The 26,450-nt window shown below is 42.7% G+C and overlaps 2 protein-coding genes across 5 annotated transcripts in view; one reads left to right on the top strand and one right to left on the bottom strand.

The window, feature by feature from the left end:
* Nucleotides 1-315: 315 nt before the first annotated feature.
* Nucleotides 316-9,146, bottom strand: cct4 (chaperonin containing TCP1, subunit 4 (delta)). The gene is given in 14 exon segments (NM_001292930.1): nucleotides 316-508; nucleotides 800-913; nucleotides 1,020-1,254; nucleotides 1,846-1,976; nucleotides 2,096-2,206; nucleotides 2,299-2,395; nucleotides 3,024-3,163; nucleotides 3,661-3,793; nucleotides 4,440-4,561; nucleotides 6,216-6,358; nucleotides 6,775-6,883; nucleotides 7,204-7,293; nucleotides 7,962-8,014; nucleotides 8,934-9,146. Coding segments are annotated over 14 exon segments (1,602 nt in total). The 5' UTR covers nucleotides 9,043-9,146; the 3' UTR covers nucleotides 316-493.
* Nucleotides 9,147-11,200: 2,054 nt separating this feature from the next.
* commd1 (copper metabolism (Murr1) domain containing 1) overlaps nucleotides 11,201-26,450 on the top strand; it is a 74,950-nt gene continuing 59,700 nt past the window's right edge. For 3 of the 4 annotated variants that reach the window (XM_042333358.1, XM_042333359.1, XM_042333361.1), the window contains exon 1: nucleotides 11,201-11,402. In XM_042333358.1, coding sequence (XP_042189292.1) covers nucleotides 11,229-11,402 — 174 coding nt within the window. In that variant the 5' untranslated portion in view covers nucleotides 11,201-11,228. Of the gene's footprint in view, nucleotides 11,403-16,723; nucleotides 16,866-17,006; nucleotides 17,132-26,450 lie in introns of those variants that run through there. The other variant, XM_042333360.1, reaches the window with a different exon arrangement.

Raw genomic sequence — 26,450 nt, 5'->3', positions numbered from 1 at the left:
ATGTCACTAATTAGGAGATTCCCCGATTGGGATTGATTTGTGAAAAATCCCATTGTAACCTCACATTGCCTAGATCTGTATGTTTATAGACCAGTGGGGGGCATGATGTTTTCATCTGTAGACCTAGGAATATATGGTTCGTTAATTGCTATGTTGATTTCATACTATTGCTGTTTTCGTCAAGTGTTCTTTTTCAAATCCAACCACCAACAATAAATTGCACCCTTAGGAGCACCTGGGTCTCAAAAGTGAAAATGCACGTTGGTATCTATGGAAGGATACAATCAATAACCAAAAAGAAAAAAATGACAATGTCAGTGTCCAACTGTAACATTTTATTAAGTTATAAGATTCTACTAGTTAGAAAATACAATGAACATCGAGTCTGCACAGTGGGTAAGCATATTTAATTGAAACCAAGTTCTTTCTTTCTTGGTTTGATGGGCGATCACACATGGAGTCAGACATGCCACTTTTGCTGAACGTTAATCAATTACCGAGCGTTAACCTGGAAAAAGAAAAAAGACCATGAAACAACCTTATCTTCCCCAGCTAGAAATAGATTTCTAGCTTTTACTTAACCTACTTTGTGGGGGTTAAAAACCCAACAAACATTAGATCTCAGGTACTGCTAATTATTTGTTTTAACAGTACCAATGAGAATCGGCAGTACAACTTTTTTTTCTAATAAGTTACTGATGTCAGCACATTTTATTTCGGTTTTAGTATCTACCAAGAAAACATCAAGTGTTGCATTCTCCTTTGCAACAAATATATAGCTTGCTTCAAATATAATTACCACATCGTCAATCTTCAGAATGCTACGGACAGTTTCTGTGGCTAGTGTCAGGGCACTAATGGAGACCAGCAGAGGCTGCACAACCAGCTCTTCCAGGATGTTAGAAATGCCACCCTAAAAAATATTAAGGACAATGAAAGAAATGAAACCTCCTACACTCAAACAAGCTTTCAGCACACAAACATAAGTTAACATATTGATTTGAAGGAATAAATCTCACCTTTCTAACATTAATGCCTGCAGTCTTTTCTCCTTGTGCATGTCTGTTTCTCAGCTCTGTCACAGTGGAAATGGGGTTAAGGCCTGCATTTTCAGCCAAGGTAAATGGAATAATTTCTAGGGCATCAGCAAATGTACGTACACAGTATGCCTCCATGCCACTTAGGGTTCGAGAGTAATCAGTCAAACGCAATGCCAGCTCAATTTCTGGAGCACCACCTCCAGCAATCAATGCCCTGGAAGAAATACATGAATAGTTTCTTGAAAAAAAAGCAGACATTTGCAATTGAACTACTTGGAAATTTAAGCGAGTACAGAATTTGCTGTTGATAGAGGTGGACATATTTCTGTTAGGTAAGGGTATCATGGGATATGGGGCAAGGGCATGTAATTGGAGTTGAGGTACACATCAGCTATGATCTTACAGAATGGCTGAACAGGCTTGAGGGACTGAATAGCCTATTCCTCTTCCTATGTTTCTCTTTCTATATATTATGTTAGTTACGTAGTCGCATTTAACTTAAAGGACTAAGAACCCAGTCCAGTAAGATAATTTCTTACGAGATAAAAATTTCCTTATCTTACAATTTTGTACTTTATATCAAACATATCCATGACAGTTTTGAAATTTTAAATGAAAATTATTAAAAGACATCTATTATAGGAAATCTTAACCATTGAGTTTTCCCTCATAAAACCTGACATGACAGCAGCTGAGCTTATTAAAGTCCTATAGAAATGATATATTAAGTGTTACTGATTGAAAACAATTGAGTGTCATTTTCATTAAAATGCAATCTAAAGCCCACACTGCGAAAACCTTTTACCTTTTCTTTACCAAGCAACGAATCACACACAGAGCATCATGGATGGAACGTTCAGCCTCATCGATTACCAATTTATTGGACCCACGGACCACAATTGATACAGTTTTTCCTGGATTTGCAGCACCAGTAATCTATAATTAAAGTTATTTTAATACAATTAAATCACCAACATTCTCATATAATTAAAGGTTTAAGATTGCTTCTGTATTAGAAATTAAACTAATGGCTTCCAAGTATCTTTGATCATTACCTTGATCAGCTTGCCAGAACCATTTAAATGGAGTTCCTCTGCCAACTCTGCCGAACCCAACATATCTGCTGCAAACTGATCAACATGGGCTATTGGTTTTGTGCCAATAGTCTAAAAAGAAGGAATATTCAATGGTTTAAAGATGACGAAAAAGCAATTCAGAATGTTAGTTTTGTAATGAAATCTTAAAAATCATTGTGTACCTTGCAGATAAACTCAATATCTTCTCTCTCAATATCCTTGACCACCATAATCTTCATCTTATTGAGGAAGTGCAGTGCCAAATCACTAAGCGCATCCCTGAAACAAAAAGCAATGGAGCATAACTAAAGATCACGGTCACCAAAAGATTGAGGAAGTAAATTATTTTGAACTTTTGATTCAAAGAGTTGGGAAAGAGATTTAGCTCTGTTGCAAAGTAATGTCACATTTCAAAGTAATGACAGTTAGCGTCAGTGGTCATAAAAGGTTAAGACTATTAATATTGAGGTCCGCAATCCTGGATAATTGCGTCCCTCCATGGAGAGGTTGCGTATTCTTTTCCATACATTGGAAATTTCCGTGCTATATAGCATTTGTGAAACGCTTAGTTTGGCTTAAATATTTTGATTTAAATATAAACTGGACTTGATTAGTTTATACCACAATTGTATGCAGCTTCACAAATTTAAGGAAATCAATGTCCTCAGTGGGGTTATCCTTTCAAAGAAAAATAAACGTGAAAAAATAAAAAGTGGTCACTCACGACTCCATTATTTGTGGGACACTGCTGTGTGAAATTGGCTGCTGGGTTTCGCCCACAAAATAAACAGTCAATTCACTCTACAATATATTTTGTGAAGTGCTTTGAGACGTCTTGAAGACGTGATAAGGCACTATATCAAATGCAAGCATTATGATTATTATATCTCAACACAAAATGAAATACCTCAGGATTGATTTTTGGATCAGCAGAACATTGCATCCAGCTTTTTTAATCTGTTTCACCAAGTTCAAAATGTAGGCACGTTCTTCACGCAAAACACGGTCCATTTGGGCATAATCAGAAACTATTATCTGGTTTTCCATCTAGATGGTAAAATGAGTGAACAAAGAATCTTTTAGATGCAATTTCAAGATGAGAAACAAGCAATTGAACAGTAAAGATTTCAGAAATTCTATGAACAGGAAGTCAATGTTCATTATTCAACAACTGGTCTGATCAAGCCTGTCCCCACAATACCACAAATGGTAAATTCTTAATCTCATTTTTTCTCCCATTTTCCCATAAACTCTCAAATGGAGGCCAAACATATCTTCTGTAGAAACAAAAAGTCACCACTTGCTCTCCAGCCTCTTAACCTTAATAGGGAGGAGGACACTTACATTCATTTGCAAAGGGTATTTACTTAAAAATAGGTCAAAATCACAGGCAATGTTAAGACAATTCTGTTTTTGAAGCAACGTTCTTGTAATATACAACTTTGAAAACTATTAATGTCCACTTAACCAAATGGTCTAGTAAATAATTTCGGGTTATACCATATTTTCCTACATTTTATTCTAACCACAAAATGTATACTTACATCAGTTTTTGGAGCAGACAAACAGAACTGGATGAGCCCAATCTTTGCTTTTTCAACTCGTGTTACACCAGTGTTGGCTAATTTTTGGGTCAGAACCAGTCCATTAACCAATTCACAGTCATCAATAGTTCCTCTACAAGACAAGTTTTAAACCATTTACAGCATAAGACACTCCCAACATTTTTGTAAACCTACAACAACCAATTTACAGATAATCCTATTTTCACACCATTTTTTCTCTCCTGCACTGTCAATGTAGATAAGTGGAAGGATGGAATCCAATTTTTACACTACAAATACTGTTGATCAGCGGTGGTCAACCTTTTTGGTTGGCCAACAAAATTATCATAATAATAGCAATATAGCATAGATTTATGCCATAAATCCAAGAAATACATTATCCAAATTCACCGCATGGGAATTCTGAATGCCTCAGACTGAGACAAGGAGAAGTTAAAACAAAGTATAGAACATTAGTTATTCAGTACCCTTTATAATTGATGAAGGTGCTTGTGCATTACACATTTTTTTAGAACAGTTTTTAAAAAGGTAATTTAGTTGAAATAATTGACGATCTCGTGGTAAAAGTACAGAACTTAGAATTCAGTTGGGAGTAAAATGGGAAATTTAGAGGGAGAAATATTTATCAGTTTCAGGTCATGCTTGTGACATAAGAACTTAAGCCTTTTAAATATAACCACAGTAAATCCTTGAAGTGCTTTACAATTTTAAAATACAAGATTTTCATTAAAAATGCATATGCTATTATTTTTTCTTACCCCAGTTTCTTGACAATTTTGATATCTTGGAGGTCGACACTTGTGGCTGTTGCTGGATCAATCACATTCATTACTGCATCTACACTCATTGGAGCGAGAAGACTGGCATATTGAGAAACAACCTACAAAACAAAAACGATGGTCCAGAACATACTCAGCATAACAATGCAGTGATGGTCACATTGTGCTACTTCAAACTCTTCTTACTCTAATAATCGTATACACTCTAGTCTTAACAATCCAGTTGGGAGGAATATTTAGAGACTCTACCTCAAGGTCACCTTCAGTTCCAAGATCTTTATAATGCAACTTCATGCAAATTTGCGCTAAATTACTCTTCAGTGATGACAATAATTGGCTTCAATGTTAATGGTCATTTAGAACAAGATTGAGAATGCACAAATATCATGTAGGACGGTGGAGCCAGAGTAGGGAGACTATTATTGATACATTTTAGATAATATGGTGCAGGGATATCAACTGTTCAGAAATACTTTGGGATCATGATTCCCTTCCTCAATCCAACTACTTCTCATTGTTCACTCAATGCGTTTAATAGTGCATAATTAGAATAGTCCTAATTTGATGTTTCTTGTGCAAATCAAGAAAACTTCCCAGATTTATCAACATGGACATAAATCAGCTGGCAAACTAGTTACTTGCTCAATATCAGTAAAGATTGGAAAGTGTAAACTACCTGTATTATTATCTGAGATGGATATAAATCAGTGGTGAAACAAGAGTCCTAAACATCACTATATACATTGCCTGGAAGACGTTCTTTTCAATAGAAAGTTAATTGCGTAAGCGGCAATAAAATAAGAATTCTAATCTACAAGCCTTTGTAAAACACCGTGAAGGATTTACAAAATAAATGGTCTATAATATAAACAAAATCCTTTTCAATAATAGTGCATAAACCCCTCTCAATACCTTGGAACTAGGAGTTTCAAGCAAAGTGGCTAAGTTTGCAGATGACACCAAGCTAATGAAGGTGGTAGATTGCGAAGCTGAACAAGATAGGTTACAGGAGGATTTGAACATACTTGGGAACTGGGCAGATGGGTGCAGATGAAATTCAATGTGGAGAAATTTAAAGTACTTGATATGGGGACAAAAATCCTAACAGGGACTATTATTTGAATGGAGGCAAAATAACATGTATGGAAAATGAAAAGGGCCTGGGGGTCCTGATCAACAGTAAATTGAAGCTCTCTCAACAATTCTCTGCATCAGTGAGTAAAGCAAATTAGATGGTGGGATGTATCAAAAGATCAATAGCAAGCCGAAATAGTGGGGTAATCCTGCCACTGTTTAAATCATTGTGAGACCATACTTAGGAGTACTGTGTAGTTCCGATCACTGCAGTACAAAAAGAATATTGGAGAAATCAAAAAGATCCAGAGAAGGGCAACCAAAATGATTGAAGGAATGGAAGGACTGGACTGTGAGGAGCGACTAAGTAAATTGGACATGGTCACGCTGGAAAAGAGAAGATTGAGAGGCGACATGATTGCTATCTTTAAGATTCTAAAGGGAAAAGACAATATAGATCACGAGGCTGTTTCAACTTATTCAGAATAGTAAAACCTGAGATTGAAGGGAGTTAAATTCAGAACCAATCTACGCAAACACTAGTCAGTGAGCGAATAGTAAACCTGTGGAACAGGCTCCCTAGGGAGACGGTTGAAGCAGGTTGATTCTTACAGAAGCAGAAAGGCGAACTAGATGGACCTTGGGCTTTTTTCGTCTAGCATTTCTTATGTTCTTACGTACCTTGGAACTAAGAGCAGTGGTAGCACTGTTCAGAAGGGATTCTCGGTCACTGAGCTCCACAGGCTGCGCTATGCCATTCAAAACTTCAACTCCCTTTTCAGATGCCTTCTGGAAAGACTCAGAGATGATTGTAGGATGAATGCCTGGAACACACAAATGACAATATCTTTGGAAAAAAGGAAATGGAGCAAACGGACATATATTGAGACATATTATTTAATAATGATAATCCTTGCATTGATTGTAAAGCTCTAACATGTCTTTGAGATGTGTCAATGTGTTTCATAGGATTTATTGCAGTGTATTAACACATAGTCAAGCAGGACTTCTCTGAAAGTACTTTTTTATGAGTTACGAACATGTTACATGTGAATGATATAACCACCACCAGCTACCAGAATAAAACTGATGTATTAATTCTACAACTACTTTAGATAAATCAAAACTTAACTTACTTTAAAAACATCACATCTAACAAAACACCTTCACATCCCAACGATTTAAAATTCACAAGCAGCTAGCTCCTTGATACATTAGCAAACAGCAATATATACTGTACCTTTTTGAAGGAGTTTAGCACAGTAGTCCAGCAAAGCTCCTGCAATTACTACAACAGATGTGGTCCCATCACCAGCTTCAATATCCTGGGCCTTTGACAGTTCTACCAACTGTTATTAAAAGAGAAATAAGGCACTGCTTTTAGATTATACAGTAGAAACAAAACAGCACAATACAAGTTTGTCATGGCAACCTCCTGTCAAAGTAGTAAACTATTCTTCTTACGATTAACATTTAGACTGCAGTTATTCTAATATTAAACAACACTGTGTCAAAGGTTTATACATCAGATCGTTCATAGATTTTAATACATTTGTCTAAAATATTTGAAGTACGATTTAAACAAAGAGAAAGCTATTGACTACTGGTCAATGATTTTCTACATTTTAGTGGAACCATCTACAGCAAAAATGTGTTCTGCAACAGTTACCATTTTTGCTGCTGGGTGAAGAACCTGCATTTGCTTTAAAATAGTTGCTCCATCATTGGTAATGGTCACATCACCTTTTCCGTCTTGGATCTAGAAAAAAAAGAGTTCATCAACGGTAGGCGTCAACCTTAACAAAATAAACACGATGTGTGGATTCACCTCAATAATTAACTCAAGTTTCAAATCTAAGCAAAGGGGGAGGAAATCACAACTCGAGCGAGTAAATGGTCAGATTTATCCCTTATTTGGATTAGGGTAGCAATGACAGAGACTTGCAAGGAGGTAGTTTACCCTCCCTCATGATGACTAATGATTACATAGTGTACTTTCTTTCGGGGGGGTGGGAAGGTAGGATAAATATTTCTTGAAAAGAGAATGTCAGCAGTACCACAGCGCAATATTATATTAATACAGTATTAATTATATTAATACAGTATTAATTATATTAATACAGTATTAATTATATTAATACAGTATTAATTATATTAATACAGTATTATATTAATACATTGTGCATTGGTGTGTGGATTCACCTCAATAATTAACTCAAGTTTCAAATCTAAGCAAAGGGGGAGGAAATCACAACTCGAGCGAGTAAATGGTCAGATTTATCCCTTATTTGGATTAGGGTAGCAATGACAGAGACTTGCAAGGAGGTAGTTTACCCTCCCTCATGATGACTAATGAATACAGTACAGAGATTGCGAGGGGCACAAAGAAACACTCTAGATATATTTATTACATTTAGAAATCCATACCATTTTATCCATGCCCTTTGGGCCAAGACTGGTCCTGATAGCATCTGCAACAGCTGAAAAAGGAAATCCGAAATCAATCAGAAGCAATGAATTTGTTTTATTTCGTAAACTTAATTGGTTTTCTTTGTGATTTCACAAATGGTAAAAATGGCCTACTTCCAGGCCACCGGTTTAAACACTTCCTGCGCATATATATATATATATATATATATATGTATATATATCCCGATTCCTTCACAAAGGTCGTCCTGTAATTTTCAGTCAGAGTGCGGCCGGGGGCGAAAGAGAGAGAGGGAGGGGGAGGGATGGCAGATAAAGAGTACTCAATAATTGACGGCGCAGGTTGGGAGAATATACCTCATTGCAAAGGGGGAAGCACACTCAACTTACAACGGGGATGGAGCACATGGTTACAGAGGGGTATTGGAGGGAGACATTTCCTTGTTGGGGAAACCGGGAGGGGGAGAAGACATTACCTTAGACAGTGGGGATATCCATTTACAATGGAGGGGGGAGAAGAGGGTGGGGGAGGGGGGAGAAGAGGGGGGGGAGGGGGGGAGAAGAGGGGGGGAGGGGGGGGAGAGAGGGGGGGGGGGAGGGGGCAGATATTTTCTTACTAGAGAGAGAGAAATATAGGGAATAGACAGAGCAATGCGGGATGATAAGTTTCTTGTTATAGAGATACATATATAGAGAATATATACGGGTGTGTGTGTGTGTGTGTGGGTTGGGGGGGTTCGTTTCCTGGGTGTGTCGCCTAAACGGGAAGGGAAGGACAGTTAACTGAAGCGTCTGATTAACGGTCGGCGGGTACCGTCGGTCGGTCGGGCGGGCGGCCTGGTTTTCCTGGCCCGCGCGGCGTGGCACACACTAACGCAAGGCGCGGGCGCGTAACTTTCCGACCGCAAATTTTTGTTCGGGGTATTCATTGAACGTCCGAAAAGGGCGGGTCCCGGGGGTCCCGGCTCCCACCTTTGGCCGCGGAGATGTTGCTGAAGCGGATCTGTGCCGGTTTGTCGCGGTCCTGGTAAATACCCTTCGACTTGATGTTGGTTTGTTTGGACATGTTCACGTCGGGCATCGCCGCCGGGGCCAAAGCGGCTGCTGAGCGGGCGGATGGCGTCGGATTGGGACGAGACGAGGCCGCGGCTCCGGATCCGCGTCTCCAACGCTTTCAGGGAACCTTCTGGAAACAGCGGCGGAAGGAGAGAGCGCGCGGGGAGGGGGCGGGGCCTGGGTGGGGTCCTGCGGCCACCGTCTCCAACACCAGCGCTGACGTCAGCAGCTGCCCCAGCACATGCCGGAAAAATTCACAAAGATATTTTCTACTTTTTTTTGAAAAAAAAGGTGTTTTTGTTTCGAACCAGTACGTTTAAAAATAAACTCCCAGTGCCGTTATACATATATATTTATATGTTTATCTGCACATCTGTGCATATGTGTGCGCGCGCGTGTGCGTGTGTGTATATTGGGTCACAAAATACAAAATATGGTATGGAATAATAATAATAATTCTTGCAATTGATATAGCGGCTGATCACGTCTTCGAGGCGAACCAAAGTGCTTCACAGAATAAATATACTGTAAAGTAAATTGACTGTATATTTTGTGGGCGAAACGCGCACTTTATTATTACTTTTTTAAAGGGATTATTATCCCCGGAAAAGGGTGATTACTTACTGCTGGGACAGAGCACAGGCGTGTGGAACAAGGAAACTTGCCTAAGGTTTCACGCTGCCAGGAATCAAACCCAGCTTCTTATAATAATAATAATCCTTGCATTTGATATAGCGCTTTTCACGTCGGGAGGACGTCCCAAAGCGCTGCACAGAACACACTGTAAAGTGAATTGACTGTATATTTGTGGGCGAACGCGGCAGCCAATTGCGCACAGCAATGTCCCACAAACAGTCGTAGATTGAAAATGACCAATTTATTATTGTTTTTTTGGTTTTGGAGGGATTATTTTTCTTCTTGCTTGTGAGGCAAGTGCTCTAACCACTATAAGCTACCACTATATCTGTGAAGCACTTTGAGACGAGGTGATAAGGATTCACTGTAAAGTGTGTGTACAGTGTGTTTTGTGAGCGAACATGGTAACCCAATTGCACACCACAGTACCTCACAAACAGTCATGAAGTGGATGACCAATTTTTTTCTGGGTGCGGGGGAATGGACTGTTGGTCAGGAGGCTGGGAGAAACGGCCTTCTCATTTTGAATAGTGCCCTTGTAGATCTTTACCCTGGCACCCCCTTCCTCTCCTGCTCACACCCACCTACCTCAATTAGTTGGCTCCGGCCTCCTGCACATCTCGTCACCCCTGTCCTTCAGCCACTACACCCCAAGACTCTGGAACCCTGCCTCACACCACCATGCCCCCCACCCCCTTGTCCGTCTTCATATCACATCTGAAGATGGAACAACAACTTGCATTTACATAGCACCCTTCATACGGGGCAATGTCTCAGTTCTCGAGCTGAGCCCTAACCAGTGGCTTATAAAGATTCATCGTAACTTCCTGACTTTTGCATTCTATGCCGCTATTTATAAAGCCTCGTAACCCGTATGCTTTTCTTTTAAACATCTTTATCTACCTGTCCTGCCACCTTCAAAGATTTACTTATATGAAGCCCCAGGTCTCTCTGTTCCTTCACCCATTTAAGATTATACCATGATATTGCCTCTCTTCATTCTTCTTCACAAAATACATCACTTCACATTTCTCCGCAGTAAACTTCATCTGCCGCGTGTCTGCCCATTTTACCAGTCTGTCTTGCAGTCTGGTGCTATCCTCCTCACCGTTCACTACTGTTCCTAATGGGCGTTTCCTAATGGGAGACGGATGGTCTGATCTCAAATGCAGGAGTGTGGATGACGATGAGGATAATGAGAACCGTCTGTCCTCACCAACAGGGGAGGGGCGGGCGCTGTCCCTGTTCCTCACCAGTGGGGGAGCGCTGTCCCTGTTCCTCACCAGTGGGGGGCGCTGTCCCTGTTCCTCACCAGTGGGGAGCGCTGTCCCTGTTCCTCACCAGTGGGGGGCGCTGTCCCTGTTCCTCACCAGTGGGGGGCGCTGTCCCTGTTCCTCACCAGTGGGGGGCGCTGTCCCTGTTCCTCACCAGCGGGGGGCGCTGTCCCTGTTCCTCACCAGTGAGGGGCGCGGTCCCTGTTCCTCACCAGCGGGGGGCGCTGTCCCTGTTCCTCACCAGTGGGGGGGGGGGGGGTGTCACGTGGTACAGGGGAGGCGGCGGCTGTGGGCGGCCATCATGGCGGAGGGGGCAGGCGGGCGGCCGCTGGTCGGGCTACTGATCGGCATCGCTCAGGCCGCGTATTACAGCAACTCCGAGATCACAGAGCAGCTGCTGAGGAGAGAGCTGTACCCGGAGCTGCCGGAGGAGGATTTCAGGGCTCTGCTCGAGAAGATGAAGGGGATCCTGCGGGTAGGAGTGGGGCTCCGAGATGGCTGTGAGGAGGATGGATGGCCTGGTTTGGGGGCGGGGGGGGGGGGGGCTTTGCTGTTCAGGGTGTGTTCACCCCCCACTCACCCCCTCACACACACACACACACACTCACCCCCTCACACACACACACACTCACTCCCTCACACACACACACACACACACCCTCACACACACACCCCCCTCAGCCCCCCCTCTCACACACACACACACACACCCTCACCCCCCCACTCACCCCCTCACACACACACACACACCCTCACACCCCCACTCACCCCCTCACACACACACACACACCCTCACACCCCCACTCACCCCCTCACACACACACACACACCCTCACACCCCCACTCACCCCCTCACACACACACACACACCCTCACACCCCCACTCACCCCCTCACACACACACACACACCCTCACACCCCCTCACCCCCTCACACACACACACCCCCTCACCCCCTCACACACACACCCCCCTCACACCCCCTCACCCCCCTCATACCCCCCTCTCACACACACACACCCTCTCACACACCCCCTCACACACACACACCCTCACCCCCCCCTCAGCCCCCCTCACACACCCCCTCACACACACACACACACACCCTCACACCCCCCCTCACCCCCCCCTCAGCCCCCCTCACACACTCCCTCACACCCCCTTCACCCCCTCCTCACACACACACACACCCTCACACCCCCTCACATCCCTCACACCCTCACACCCCCTCACACACACACACACCCTCACACCCCCTCACACCCCCTCACACACTCCCTCACACCCCCTTCACCCCCTCCTCACACACACACACACCCTCCCCCCCTCACACCCCCTCACATCCCTCACACCCTCACACCCCCTCACACACACACACACACCCTCACACCCCCCCTCACCCCCCCCTCACCCCCCCTCACACACACACACACCCTCTCACACCCCCCCTCACCCCCCTCACACCCCCCGTCACCCCCTCACACCCCCTCACACACACACACACACCCTCACCCCCCCCTCACCCCCCCTCACACCCCCCCCTCACCCCCCCGCACACACACACACACCCTCACCCCCCCCCTCACCCCCCTCCACCACACCCTCACACACACACACACACCCTCACCCCCCCTCACACCCCTCTCACAACCCCCCCCACACACACACACACACCCTCACACCCCCCCTCACACCCCCTCACACACACCCCCCTCACACCCCCCTCTCACACCCCCTCACACACACACCCTCACACCCCTCTCACACCCCCCTCACCCCCCTCACACACACCCCCCTCACCCCCCCCTCACCCCCCCCTCACACCCCCTCACACCCCCCCTCACACACACACACCCCCTCACCCCCCCTCACACCCCCCCCCCTCACACACACATCCTCACCCCCCCTCACACCCCCCTCACACACACAGTGTCCAGAGGGGAGTCTGTACCCACAGTGTCCAGAGGGTTGTCTGCGCCCACTCCCCACAGTGTCCAGAGGGGTGTCTGCACCCACTCCCCACAGTGTCCAGAGGGGTGTCTGCGCCCACTCCCCACAGTGTCCAGAGGGGTGTCTGCGCCCACTCCCCACAGTGTCCAGAGGGGTGTCTTGTCACCCACAGTGTCCAGAGGGGTGTCTGCACTCACCACCCACCAAGTAACTCCTTGCCCTTTTCTATCCCAAAATACTTGTAGAGCATTTAAAGGAATTTGTTTTAAAAAGGAAGCAGAAAGTGACTCACTACAGGATCACCTCCTGCAGTACGGAGCCTTCGCACACAACAACAGGCGATTGATGGAAATTACCCCCCATCCCGAAGTCATATTGAAGTCTGTGCATCGTACTGCGAATAGTTTTACATTTTATATTCAGAAGAAAAGCTCTCACCCCCATTTTTCACATGTTTTCTGTATCCTGACTCTGAGCCTATGCTGTCAGTTGCTTTAGTGGAACACGAATGCCAATAATAATAATCGTTGCATTTGATACAGCCCTTAATCACATCTTCGAGACATTTCAAAGTGCTCCACAGAATATACTGTAAAGTTAATCCACTGTATGTTTTGTGGGCAAAATGTGGCAGCCACAGTAGTTGTTAGTTGATCTGCAAGATTTTAATTGCACCCTCGGACATCTACTGTTAGTTTATTTTTATAATGGAATCCTTTTGTGCTTACTAAGGTGAGGGATGCCAGTGGTGAGGAACGGAATATATCTCTACTTTGCTCACCCATTCTGTGCCATTGGGTCGGGTTTGTACAACACAGCCCGGAGAAACTTGTGTTTTTATAGCTCGTTATATCGAAACGTTTCAAAACGCTTAATGAGTGACTGCTTTCGAGGCAAATGGGGCAGCCACAAGTTCCCTGAGCCAGCCATGTGGTGAATGATCAGTTCTTTAGGAGAAATCCTCTTCTCGTTTTGAATAGCACTTTGGGATCTTTAACTTTTAAGGAGCCTTGGCCTAATAATAAATCACATCTCTTACATTTGATGTAATGGTATTTTATGTGGGTGCTTCGCCCACAAAATATCCAATCACTACACTTTACAGTATATTCTGTGAAGCACTTTGAGATGTCTCGAAGTCGTGCTAAGGCGCTATATCAAATGCAAGGATAATTATGTTAAGGTGTCAGTCTGGCCCAGTTGGAGCACTTTCATCTCAGTCAGATGTGGGTTTGAGCTACTCGTTGGGACTTGGAACTCCTACAGTCCTGGATTTCTCCCAGTGTCCTGACCAGCAATCCCCTGAATAAAATTGGTCACTCACACTTTGACTGTGGAATGTTGCTGTGTACAAATTGGATGCCACGTTCGCCTACGAAATACACACGATTGCACCACTTTACAGTATATCCTGTGAAATGCTTTGAGATATCTTGATGATGTGATAAGGCTGTATGAAATCCAAGGATTTTTACTATTATTTTATAGCAACTGTATGTCAGAAGGATGTCTTAAAGTGCTCCACAGGAATTACTATAGTATAGTCACTGTGTATTTGTGGGTGAATTTGGCAACCAATTTGAACATAGCAACGTCCCACAAAGAGCTATCTGGGGGATTATTAACTTGGACATCAGGAGAAACTCCCATCTCTTTTTTGAATAGTGCCATGGGATCTTTAATGTACAAGTCTGCACATTAAAACTTGCTCAGATTCACCCTCGAGCAAGGCCGAGAGATGGTGGTGGTGGGTGGTCTCGAAGCAATATCAAGGAGTGGGGCATGTGAGAAGTGGATATGTGATGTGCGGAGAGATAAAGATATGGAGCCACAGGAGTAATGTCAACATTGAGTCTATCTTCTAAATTGGGAAACAATATCAGCGACGTTTTACTTTATACAATTATCAAAGTATAATATCCCAAGATAGTAAAATGCAAGTAATGGATAGTTATCTTTAATCTGGACATCTCTGTGACCTTACTTGTGCCACACTGTCCTGTATGAGGCTACAGAATTATGCAATTGGCTTTTGCATTTCACTCACAAAATAGTCATTTTACTTTACAGTATATTCTGTGAAGCTCTTTGAAATGTCTCAACGACGTGATAAGGCGCTATATCAAAGGCAAGTATTATTATTACAGATGCTCAAAAAGTACTTTACACCACTGCTCTAGTATTTTAAGATTTGCCAGCATTGTGTGTGTGTGAATTGGAAATTACGTGTGGAGGCAAAACAATGAAATTGCAATTAGCTTTTTGCTTTTAAGTGAAATAAGAATGAAGATTTTAAATGCCACAACATTAAGACATCAGTATAATGGAGTGCTTCCGTTAGCATACACCGCATCTTGGCCAAAGTAAAGCTAATGTGCTCACGCATAGAGGTGTTACAAATTTCTCAAGAAGAGTCATTTTCAAAAAGCATTCATCTCGTTCACCTGGAAGGCTTTGCTCGTGTGACGAAACTCTGGTTCCAGTTTCAGAATTACACAGTTTGACTGTAGAGTGAGTGGGCTGTAGTGTTTGCCCACCAGATTTTCATAAGTGCTCCCTCCTCCAGTCCTCATTTTTTCACTCACCAAACTATTTCCAGACCACATGCTTTAATATCATCCTTACAACAAGTGAATCGGGTTCACGTTCACCCTTCATTCAAAATCAAATTAATCGTCTGCTTGTCCATCTCATTGCAGTTTGTATGTGGGAAGTTGCTCTCGCCGATTAGCTGGCACTTTTGTCTCCAGAACAACATTCACTTCATTCCTAGCGAATCTTATCTTGTAAAGCATTTCGATCGTTTAATTTAAAAGACAAACTCTAAATAAATGCAAGTTCTATAAAGCATGCAGTACACAGTACTGTCACGAGAGGCCCTCAGAACACTATCCAAATGATTTGTCCACCATTCAGTGATAATAAAAATCATTGCATTTGATATAGCGCTTTTCACATCTTCTAGACGTCTCAAAGCGCTTCACAGAATATGCTATAAAGTGAATTGACTGTATATTTGTGGTAGTAATAATAGTAATAATAATCATCCTTGGATTTGATATAGCATCTTTCATGTCAGGAGGACGTCCCAAAGAACTTCATAGGCTATACTGTGAAGTCACTGTGTATTTGTGGGTGAACGTGGCAGCCAATTTGCACACAGCAATGTCTCACCATCAGCCATGAAGTAAGTCACTAATTTTATTTGAGGACTGTTGGCCCGGAATTTGCAGAACTAAGCATCACATATAGCCACAATAATGTTCTTTTTTGGCTACTGATAAGGAAATCAAATATAATTAGATGCTATTTCTCAAACTCATAAGATGTACTTCTAAATGTTATGGGACTTTTACAATAGTCTGCGCACAGAGTATTGGTCACACATTTAGCAATCATTTCATGCCTTGAACTCAGAATTAAATCATTTTAAAGTTTTTTAAATTGCTTTGTGGAATACATAAGGACTTCAGACTCGTGAAAGAGCCATGGTAGAAGATAGCTTACCTAAGCACATTGATTATTTGTACACAAGTCCAATATTAATTCAGATCACTGGGCATGTGATAATGGTGAACAGATGCAGTCTCAGGTATCCTGGGAAAACATCCAAAACAAAGAGTTGGAACTGAAACTGATAGTGCTGCAACACTTGAGTAGCACACAGTAGCATACAGTGTGATTACGTGAGAAGATCAGACGCTCCAAGTCTTTTATTTATAACCCAATAAAGCATTAATGTTTTTATTCTTTTGTTTACAACTTCCCAAATTCTCTTCCAGATGTTCCCTGATTTTATATCTTCCCAAGGCACTTGGCACCTGAGCTGGGGCTGGGAGCCAAGGGGTGTGGGGAGGGGAAACGTGACTGAAGGTGCTGTCAAAGAGGAAGATATAGAGAGAGACGTTGAAAAAGGTGAAAGATGGAGCGAGTCGGAGGAACTCCAGGATGGAGTTCTAGAGAGCATAGCTTATAGCCTGATCGCATAGGTACATACACATATTTTGAAATAGTTTTGAAAAGATTTCTAGTTGTCGCTAACAAGGACCAGGATTTGATTACCTGGCACTTTAGTGTTTTTGTTTTCTCTTCATTTCTTCCATTAAGAATAACAAATTTCACTTTCGTAGAAGGAAACATCACGCTAAAAGCCAGGTTGTGGATGTGGCATAATGAGCACAGAGGGAGCAGGAAGATCATGTTGGAAGTTTATTTGAAGCTTGGGTGGAACAATAGAGAAAAGGTTAGAATAGAGGTAAGAGAGAGAAAGATAATTAAAGTTAACTGTGCTTTCGGTCGTCTCTCAGCTACAATCAGCAAGCAAGCTCAGGATGACCTCCCGAATTGAAAGGTGCTTATATAAGTGCTATATATTTGAATTATATTGTATCTCTTCAATAATGGCAAGTTTGTGTCAAATAAGCTGCACAACCCAACAGTTCTCCTTCATGGTTCCGAGCTCCAGGACATTCAGTGGTAAGAGGTCCCTTAGATAAGTGACTGGATGACACCTTATTGCACTTATGGTGTTGAAATGCCAGGATAGTGAAGAGAACATTTCACAAAATGCACATCATCCGAAATTGGCATAATTTCCTGTAGAGAAGGGAGAGTTGCTCCCAGTGTCCTGGCCACAATTCCCCAAATAAAATTGGTGTTCATTTCATGGCTGTTTGTGAGACATTGCTGTGCGCAATTGTGCTGCCGCATTTGCCTAGGAATATGCATTTACTCCATTTCACAGTTAATCCTGTGAAGCTGTTTGAGATGTCCTTCCGTCCTGCTCGGGTCCAAATCCCTGACCGTCCAGCACTTTGGGATGACCTCCTGACGTGAAAGACGTTACATAAATATAATTTTGTATTGTATAAGGAGCGATACCAAATATGAGGATTATTGTTATTGTTAACATTCCATTCCTGCATCCACAAAGCACAGTTTGTATACATATGACACGCTCGTTCCTTTCACAGTCCAGTTTTGCATGGACCATTCACTCTGAAAACTTTTATCACGATTAGATTCGCCCATATCCTGACGTAAATTTTCAGGAGTGCTTATTTACATTGCGCAGGGCCAAAAAAAAATGCCTCATTCACTTCTAAATTCCCCTGCCAGATGCTATGAACTGTGTGTCCAGAGAACAATGTTAGGAACAATATATTGTTGTTTCATTTTTTCAACAATTTGACCTGAGGGGGTTGGGGGTATGTGTGGCTCGTATGTGATCTAATATATAATCATAGATTTTCAGAATTCTGAAGAAAATCAACCTTAGGGTGCACATATAAACTGCTGTGGGATTGCGTTATGCACTGAGGTTTCCTGTTAAATATGGACTTTCTCGGGTTTCTAAACTTAAAATTTCTCACAGGCCTTTTAAGATGGCAAACGTATGCAAAGGCTGAGCTATAGAAGTGAGGAATTTCCCAGGCTGGCTCACTGGTCTCTGGTGAGTCAACGCATCTCAGCCAAGGTAGCACTATCGATCATGGTGCCTCTCGATTAGAGAGGAACATAAGTCAGGTTTCCTGTTTCTGATCACAATTCAACAGATGAATATCAGCCACTTAGGTGCATTACTGGAGGGTCCCCATTATTCAAGAAATAATATCCAGGTAGAAAGAAAATGAGTCAAATAGTGTCCAGTGGATGGGGAGGGTGAGAGAGCTCTTTGAGATGTCTAGATCTACATCAAATGCAAAAATGACTATAAGTGAATTTAGAAGTCCCGATAAAATTGATAAAACTTGTCACCTCCTGACAGCTATCAAGTTCTGTAGCTTGTCTGCTTCTCTTCCAGTACAGGGCTCTTTCATGGTACTCCGCACCCTCCATTCCATCAGGGGATTAGCTGTAGCCCTGCTCTGAAATTCTCTCCCTAAAACCTTTCACCTCTCTCCCTGCTTTCGTAGGCCCACTTTAAAAACCTCTCTCTTTGATTGGACCTGTGGTCATATCCCGCTTGGTCTCTGTAAAAGCACTCCAGGAAGCTACTCTGTGTGTGGGCACTATATAATAATACTAATAATAATAATCCTTGCATTTGATATAGCGCTTTTCATGTCTGGAGGACGTCCCAAAGCGCTTCACAGAACACACTGAAAAGTGAATTGACTGTATATTTGTGGGCGAACGCGGCAGCCAATTGCGCATAGCACTGTCCCACACGTGGATTGAAGTGACCAATTTTTTTTGTTGAGGGATTATTATTAGGGGTGTGGAGTAAGAAAACTTGCCCAAAGTTTCGTCCTGCTGAGAATCAAACCCAGGTCTCTCGCCTGCGAGGTGAGAACTCTAGCCACTGAGCTACAAGACTCCTTGTTCTTGTTGTAAAGCACTTTTAAACATTCTGCATTAAAGAAGCTATTTATGTATGTGTTCGTTGTTGTTGCTGTATTTTGGACTCACACAGGGAATGTGTTCACGCAAATGTGTATTTTGGGTTAGTCAAAGGCCTTGACTCACAAAGAAACCAATCACCATTTCTGAAGAGCCAACAAACTCTACTGAGAGATCCAAATATGCAATATGGTATGGTTTGATAAGGAGTGGATACTCCCAGCATGGATGCCCCTCCTTACTAGAGAGTTTAGCACAGATAATTCCCAGAGGGTTTAGCACTGGGACGAGCTAAAACAAACCACGACAAACTTTCGGCTGTTTGTCCAGCTGGGATCACCCTACCTGTTGGGGCTTTGGCTTGCAGGGTTAATGGATGCTGAGTGGGAATAATCCCAGCTCCCAGTGACTGGGCTGCCTTCCAAGTTCAGCAAACAGAATGTCTGTTGGCAGTGCCTGATGCCCTACTGACCTGCCCAGCTCGGGAATTGGACTCTGAACCAGACAACTTAATAGACTTAATAGAAGTTTTCACAATTATGAGCGGATTCGATTGGGTGAACAAGGAGAAATTATTTCCATTGGCGGGTGGGTCAGTAACCCAAGGACACCGATTTAAAATAGTCTTTAAAAAATACAGAGGGGAGGTGAGGATAAATTGTTTCATACAGCGAGTTGTTCAGATCTGGAATGCATTGCCTGAAAGGGTGGTGGTAGCCGATTCGATAACAACCTTTAAGAGACAGGTAGATAATTATTTGGGGAGGACAAGTTTGTAGGGCTTTAGGGAGAGAGCAGGGCAGTGGGATTGAATCGGTTAGCTCTTTTCCAAGAGCCGGCATAGACACGATGGGCCAAATGGCCTCCTTCTGTGCTGTATAATTCTATGATTCAATGAACTGAGAGGATCGAATCAAGTCTTAATGTTCCTTTGTCAGGCATGTTATTATAGAGGTAATGATGTAGACTCCATTTCTCGAGCACAGACTTTCACAGAGGTGGGGAATTTCCTGTGTCATAATTCATGGGCTGCTTAAAGCAGATGAGGGTGGGGACAGATTGATGGAAAGGTGGGTTTTGGGGTAACAGTTGAGTCCACTCATATAGAAACCCGTGGGAAGAAATTTTAGCATTTACCTTTTTAAGTTATGTGGAACTGTGAATTTCCAGACAGAGAGAGAGCAGAGACTAGTGCTTCCCCACATCCTGTGCAAGAGACTAAAAAGTGGGTCTTGCTGTGGGTGTTGAGATGATCTAAACTGTTAACTGGTAATCGCACTGTATTGCTTGTTACATTTTCTGCATTCTTGTAGTGTTTTTACTTTGAGTTAGTAGACTTAAACTAGGCCACGTGTACATTTTTTTTGAAGTAAATGGGTGGACAAGAAATTCCCTAGATTACAGGAGGATTGATGCTTTTTAATATGACCCATATCGGTTTGGTCATGTAGTTTGGTTTAGCATTTCTGTGTAAGTTCTTCCGAACTTTATAGGACTTATAGAAAGGCCACAAAGGTGCAATCTGACCATATTCCTGTGAAATACTAAACCTGGCTGTATGGATATTCCAAAATGTTGTGTTCTAGCACTTCCCAACTTGCCCACAAAATATAGTTAATCCACTTCACAGTATATTCTGTGAAGCACTTTGAGATGTCTCAAACACCTGTCTATTTCCCCACTTCTCTTATCAGCCTTCCATCTCATTCATCTCATTCCATCTGTAGTTTGGAAGATTACATCTTAAACCTCTTACCCATCAAGGTGAAGCTTAGCTAATGTCATGTGGCATCCTGTAGCTTAGTGGTTAGTGTACTCACCTCACAACGTTTGTAATCCTCACACAAGTGAGAGGACCTAGGTTCGATTCCTGGGCAAGTTTCCTTACTCCACACGCCTCTGTTTACCTAGCAGTAAGTAAGAACCTGGTTGTTAGTCAATTGGCGGATTGGTTTTCCGGGGGCAATAATCCCTTTCTTAAAAAAAATAACAATTTGGTCACTCAATCTACCACTGTTTGTGGGACACTGCTGTGCGGAATCGACTGCCGCGTTTTGCCCACAAAATATACAGTCAATTCACTTTATAGTTTACTCTGTGAAGCACTTTGAGACGTCTAGAAGAGGTGATGAGGCGCAAATATCAAATGCAAGGATTATTAACTCTTTGACCTCCTCCCCTACTCCTCTACTGCCCCTTCCCCTCAGATAACTTGGGCTTACTGTGAATTCACTGTTGAATGGACGTGTATGATCACCTCCCCCTCTCTCCTACTCGGCTTTTGACCCCCATATTTGTAAAGCACTCTTGAGATGTTTAACATATGCAAAGGGAACTAGATAAACCATGTTGTTGTAAATTCGCTGCTGGTGGTTTTGGGTGGGGATCTGGGACGGTGAGTGGTGCTATATAAATGCAAGTTGTTGTGAATTTTGGTTCTGCAGTAAATTCTGGAGCCTAAATGGATCCTTTACTTGAGTTCTGGATGACCTTGCGGAAAAAGTTCAAATCTGTTTGCAAAGAGTAGAATGTTTAGAGAAGTGCTAAAGTGTTGTCTCCAAGGTTGTTAGAACATTAGTGGTGGATTGTGCAATATTTTGTCAAAATCATGAAGAGATTGCTTTATACTTCACAGAAAGAGTCACAGCAGTTTATAGCATGGAGGGAGTACATTTGGCCCAACGTATCTGTGCTGGTGCTAGCTTCGCCATCTGAGCTATCAGCTCCAATCCAATCCTTTTGCTCCTCCCTGAACCCTTTAATATTAAATATCGATATTGTCAGCCTGGTGCAGTGGTTGCATTCTAGTAGATTTTAGTAGATCTTTTAATCCCACTCCCCTGCACTTTGCCCTCTTAAAATTTCTACTGCTCAGCTATTAAACATTCGACAGCTTGAGGCAATGCTCTGATGCCATGTCACCTAAAGATGGCACTGCTGCAAAGTACATCTCATAACCTTTAGGTGGAACAAGTGCAAGCAAGTTTAGCTGCCATTTATTGATGCTGACTGGTGTACAGGCATATTCTCCGGGTGGGGGGGGGGGGGGGGGGCGGAAGAGATGGACATGAGAATAAACGCCTGGGTTCAATTCCAGGCAGGGCGAAACCTTGGGCAAGCTTCCTTATATGCCAAATAATAATCCCTCCAAAACAATAATAAATTGGTCATTATCAATCCGCGACTGTTTGTGGGACACTGCTGTGCACAATTGGCTGTCGCGTTTCGCCCACAAATATATGGTCAATTCATTTTACAGTCTATTCTGTGAAGCGCTTTGAGACGTCGAGAAGACGTGAAAAACGCTACATCAAATGCAAGGATTATTATTATTATAACGCATGGCCATACAAGTTACGTACATATTCATACCTAATTTTATATTGTGCAGAATGCATCATTTTTTAGGGTGGATTGTTTCTGAAGCATTGCCTTTTTGATTCCTTAGATTATCTGGTGCATTTTATGGTTGGTATCTTTAAAACTGCCTTCCTTTAGCCCAGGATTTTACTGCTTATATTCCTGAATTTGTGAATTCAGCATGTGTGACTCAAAGAATGTCATAACAATAAAAAAAGTTGCTTATGATTCTCTATTGCCACATCATGTGCTGAACACGGTCACAGAGATTTTCTGACTTGGTAACGTCTCGCAGAATAAAGCCATTATGTAATTTGCTGTCACTAAATTCGGAGTGTGTGTGGTCTCACGAAAGATGAGCAGCCAGATTTGGGTGTTTCTTTAAGCTGAAGGCATGTGAATAATGCACCCAATGTGATTCTGCTTATGTTTTCAACAAAAAACCACTGCATACCATTGCTATCATTCACCAAGAATTCACTGTGACCTTTTGGAAGTAACTTTCCATCGCACCTTTTATTGCAGGATTTAGTTGTAATTAAGTTTTCCTTATGATTCCTCGGATATCTGGTGCCTGTATCTGCGTGTTTTATGGTTGGCATCTTCAAAACTGCCCTCCTTCAGCCCAATGTTTTTACTGCTTGCAATGACTAAATTACTGACTAATATGTGTGGCTCAATGAATTTTGTAATAATAGTAATAATACTGATAATACAATTTTTGTTATGATTCTCTATTGCTGCATCATAGTTAATCTTGCACCCATAAAGTGTGAGTGTATAATTCGGATACAGTACTTTCATTTTTGTAATAATTAAGCACTCTGACGCTACTCCCCCATGAAGGGCGCTAAATAAATGAAAGTTGTAATTTTTTAGTTTTTGCGAACCGCATGTTTTCAAGGAACAGGGAGAAATATAATGGTTGCAACAAGATAACATTGGTGTTTATGTAGCAATTTCTCATATGAGATGCAGCATTCTCTGGAGTCGAATGAATTTAGTTTTGAGTGTTATAAAGCTATAAATTTTAAAGCTGTAAAGTGTATTTGGTACTTTCATGGTTGCACACTACAACTCACCAAGCCAGTCAGGAACCTAGGTGTCTTGTTCGACCCTCAACTGTCTTTTCTTCCCCACATCCAAGCCATGACCCGCTCTGCCTTCCCTCACCTCCGTAACATCGCCCGATTCCGCCACTACCTTACGCCTCAGGCCACTGAAACTCTTGTTCATGCCTTCATCACCTCCAGGCTCGACTATGCAAACTATACTATGCAAACTATACAAACCCGCTTGTCAGCCTTCCAACTCCTCCCTCCACAGCTGCAGATAATCCAGAACTCTGTAGCCCGTGTCCTCTCCCGCACCAAACTCCGGGATCCCATCTCCCCCACTCTCGCCCAACTCCATTGGCTCCCTATCCTTCAGAGGATCCAGTTCAAGATCCTGGTCCTCACCTACAAAGCCCTCCATGGCCTCACCCCACCCTATCCCTGTGACTTCCTAACCCCCTACCAACTCGCCCGTTCCCTCCGCTCAGCCGGCTCTGGCCTGCTCCACGTCCCCCGACCCACCCGCCCCACCATTGGCAGGAGAGCCTTCAGCTAGTCTGCTGCCAACCTCTGGAATCACTCCTCCTCGCCCCCTCCTTAGCCTCCTTCAAGTCCTGCCTCAAAACCTTCCTCTTCGACCATTCCACCGGCCACCCCGCTTCCCCTCCTCTCCCTTCTCCCCCCCCCCACCCCCCCGACCTCAGCTCAGGTCTGAAATGCTGTATGCTGTCCAACACCTTGGGACGTCCTCCCGACGCTGGTGGGTCTCCCTGATACTTTCAATAATGCCCCGTACATTGCTTGGTTTGTTTGTGCTTACTTGGAAACCCGGTTCAGGAAGATCATGAGATTTTTAGTGTTTCAAAAGTTAACACATTACCTGTCCTTCTGCTCATTTTAAGATTGTTTAAGATCAGTTTGAAAGCTGTATTCCATCACTTACTTTTCACACCCTTCCCTCCCTCCCTCCCTCCCTCCCTCTCGCTTCCTGTTGGGACTATAATCACCATCTCTTCTCCCTGTGCCAACAATCCTTTGAATGGACCTTTGAGGCTCTGCTGGCAGATGGTGACTGAATCGTCAAGCTCAACATACTGGTTTGCTTCGTTCTTAATATGAGGGGCTTTGTCTTGAGGAAGTGATTCAGTTCAGTGAATCCAATTTTTTTTTCAAATTCAAACCCGCAAGCATCTGGTCAGTATGACTTAGTGCTGTAGCAGATACTGTAATGCCTTTATCCACCTCACCTGAGCTCCACGTGGGCAATACTGATCAATGCCACTCCTTGGAAATTTTACCAACAAGTACAAATTATTGCTTTGGAAGGGCAATCTTGTAAGTTTTTCCCTTCCAGCCCTCTATTAGTGACTTTGGTCTTGTGTTAATCTGACAGACATAGAAAGCAGGTATCTCAGATGTTGAAATTTTGAAAGTGCTTGAGGGTGCTGAGGGTGATAGTAGCACAATAAGCTTGGGAACCCATAACGGATTCATCTGGGATTTGTATTGCATTGAATCACATTATGTGGTGCATCTGCTCAGGACTTTAAGGGCACATTAGACAGGCTGGGAAGCTGATCCACTCAATCCCAAACAAGTCACAATTGGCTGGGTATTAATGAATCCACTACATTTACCTTCCTTTAGCCTAGCAACGGGAGCTTAGCTTATGTTTCAATGCGTTTAAGAGATAAAATTGGTTATTCACTTTGTGACTGTTTGTGGTACGTTGCTGTGCGCAAATTGGCTGCTGCATTTGGCCACAAAACAGTCACTGCACGTTACAGTACAAAGCACTTCGAAATGCCTCAACAACGTGATAATGTGCTATATGAAAGGCATGGATTATTATTATTATACGTGCAAGGAATGATACAGACCATGAAGATGCCAGGCTGTGATGGCACCACAGTTGAATAGCCTGTTGATTCACTTCCCAGACTAGTATATGAATTGCGGTTGGTTGAGCAACCTCCACCTATGGTATTATGCCTCATCATGAGTCACTGGTTTATGAGGGAAAATAATGTTGAACCTAGCAATAATAATAATAATAATAATAATAATAATAATAATAATCCTTGCATTTGATATAGCGCTTTTCACGTCGGGAGGACGTCCCAAAGCGCTTCACAGAACACACTGTAAAGTGAATTGACTGTATATTTGTGGGCGAACGCGGCAGCCAATTGCGCACAGCAATGTCCCACAAACAGTCGTAGATTGAAAATGACCAATTTAATTATTGTTTTTGGTTTTGGAGGGATTATTATTAGGCTCTGTGTGGAGTAAGGAAACTTGCCCAAGGTTTCGCCCTGCTGGGATTGAACTCAGGTCTCTCACTTGCAAAGCGAGTGCTCTAACCACTGAGCTACAGGACTCCACAATAGTAGATGAGTAGTGTTCCAAAGTGATCGACTGTAGGGAAGGTTGAATAACATTGCAAAATGTCAAATGCAAGTGTGAGTTTATGAGGTCAATTTCACCAGTGTTTTCTCCAATATATGACTACATCTAAGATGAACGGTTTGTTCTGCAGAGATTATTAATGCCCCAGCTTGGAATGATATCTCTGCGATAGGTTTAACGTATGGCATTAAAATAAATTATAATATGAGATGCATTATTAGAACTATTCTAAACGGAGGTGCTGAAGTTTGGGAGTCTACATGCGCAGATTACAAATTTATTGCAAAGCAAATCTGTAAGCTGCACTGAATTTAAGTAACTGACTCCCTTAGCAGAAGTTCTTTGTAGCAGGTTTCTGTAGCTTCATTTAACAATAATTCATTTAATAATAATTTAATAATAATATTA

Source organism: Callorhinchus milii, unplaced genomic scaffold (genome assembly GCF_018977255.1).
Source record: "Callorhinchus milii isolate IMCB2004 unplaced genomic scaffold, IMCB_Cmil_1.0 Scaffold3, whole genome shotgun sequence".
NCBI classification, from domain to species: Eukaryota; Metazoa; Chordata; class Chondrichthyes; order Chimaeriformes; family Callorhinchidae; genus Callorhinchus; species Callorhinchus milii.
This window is presented reverse-complemented; position numbering and strand designations above follow the sequence as displayed.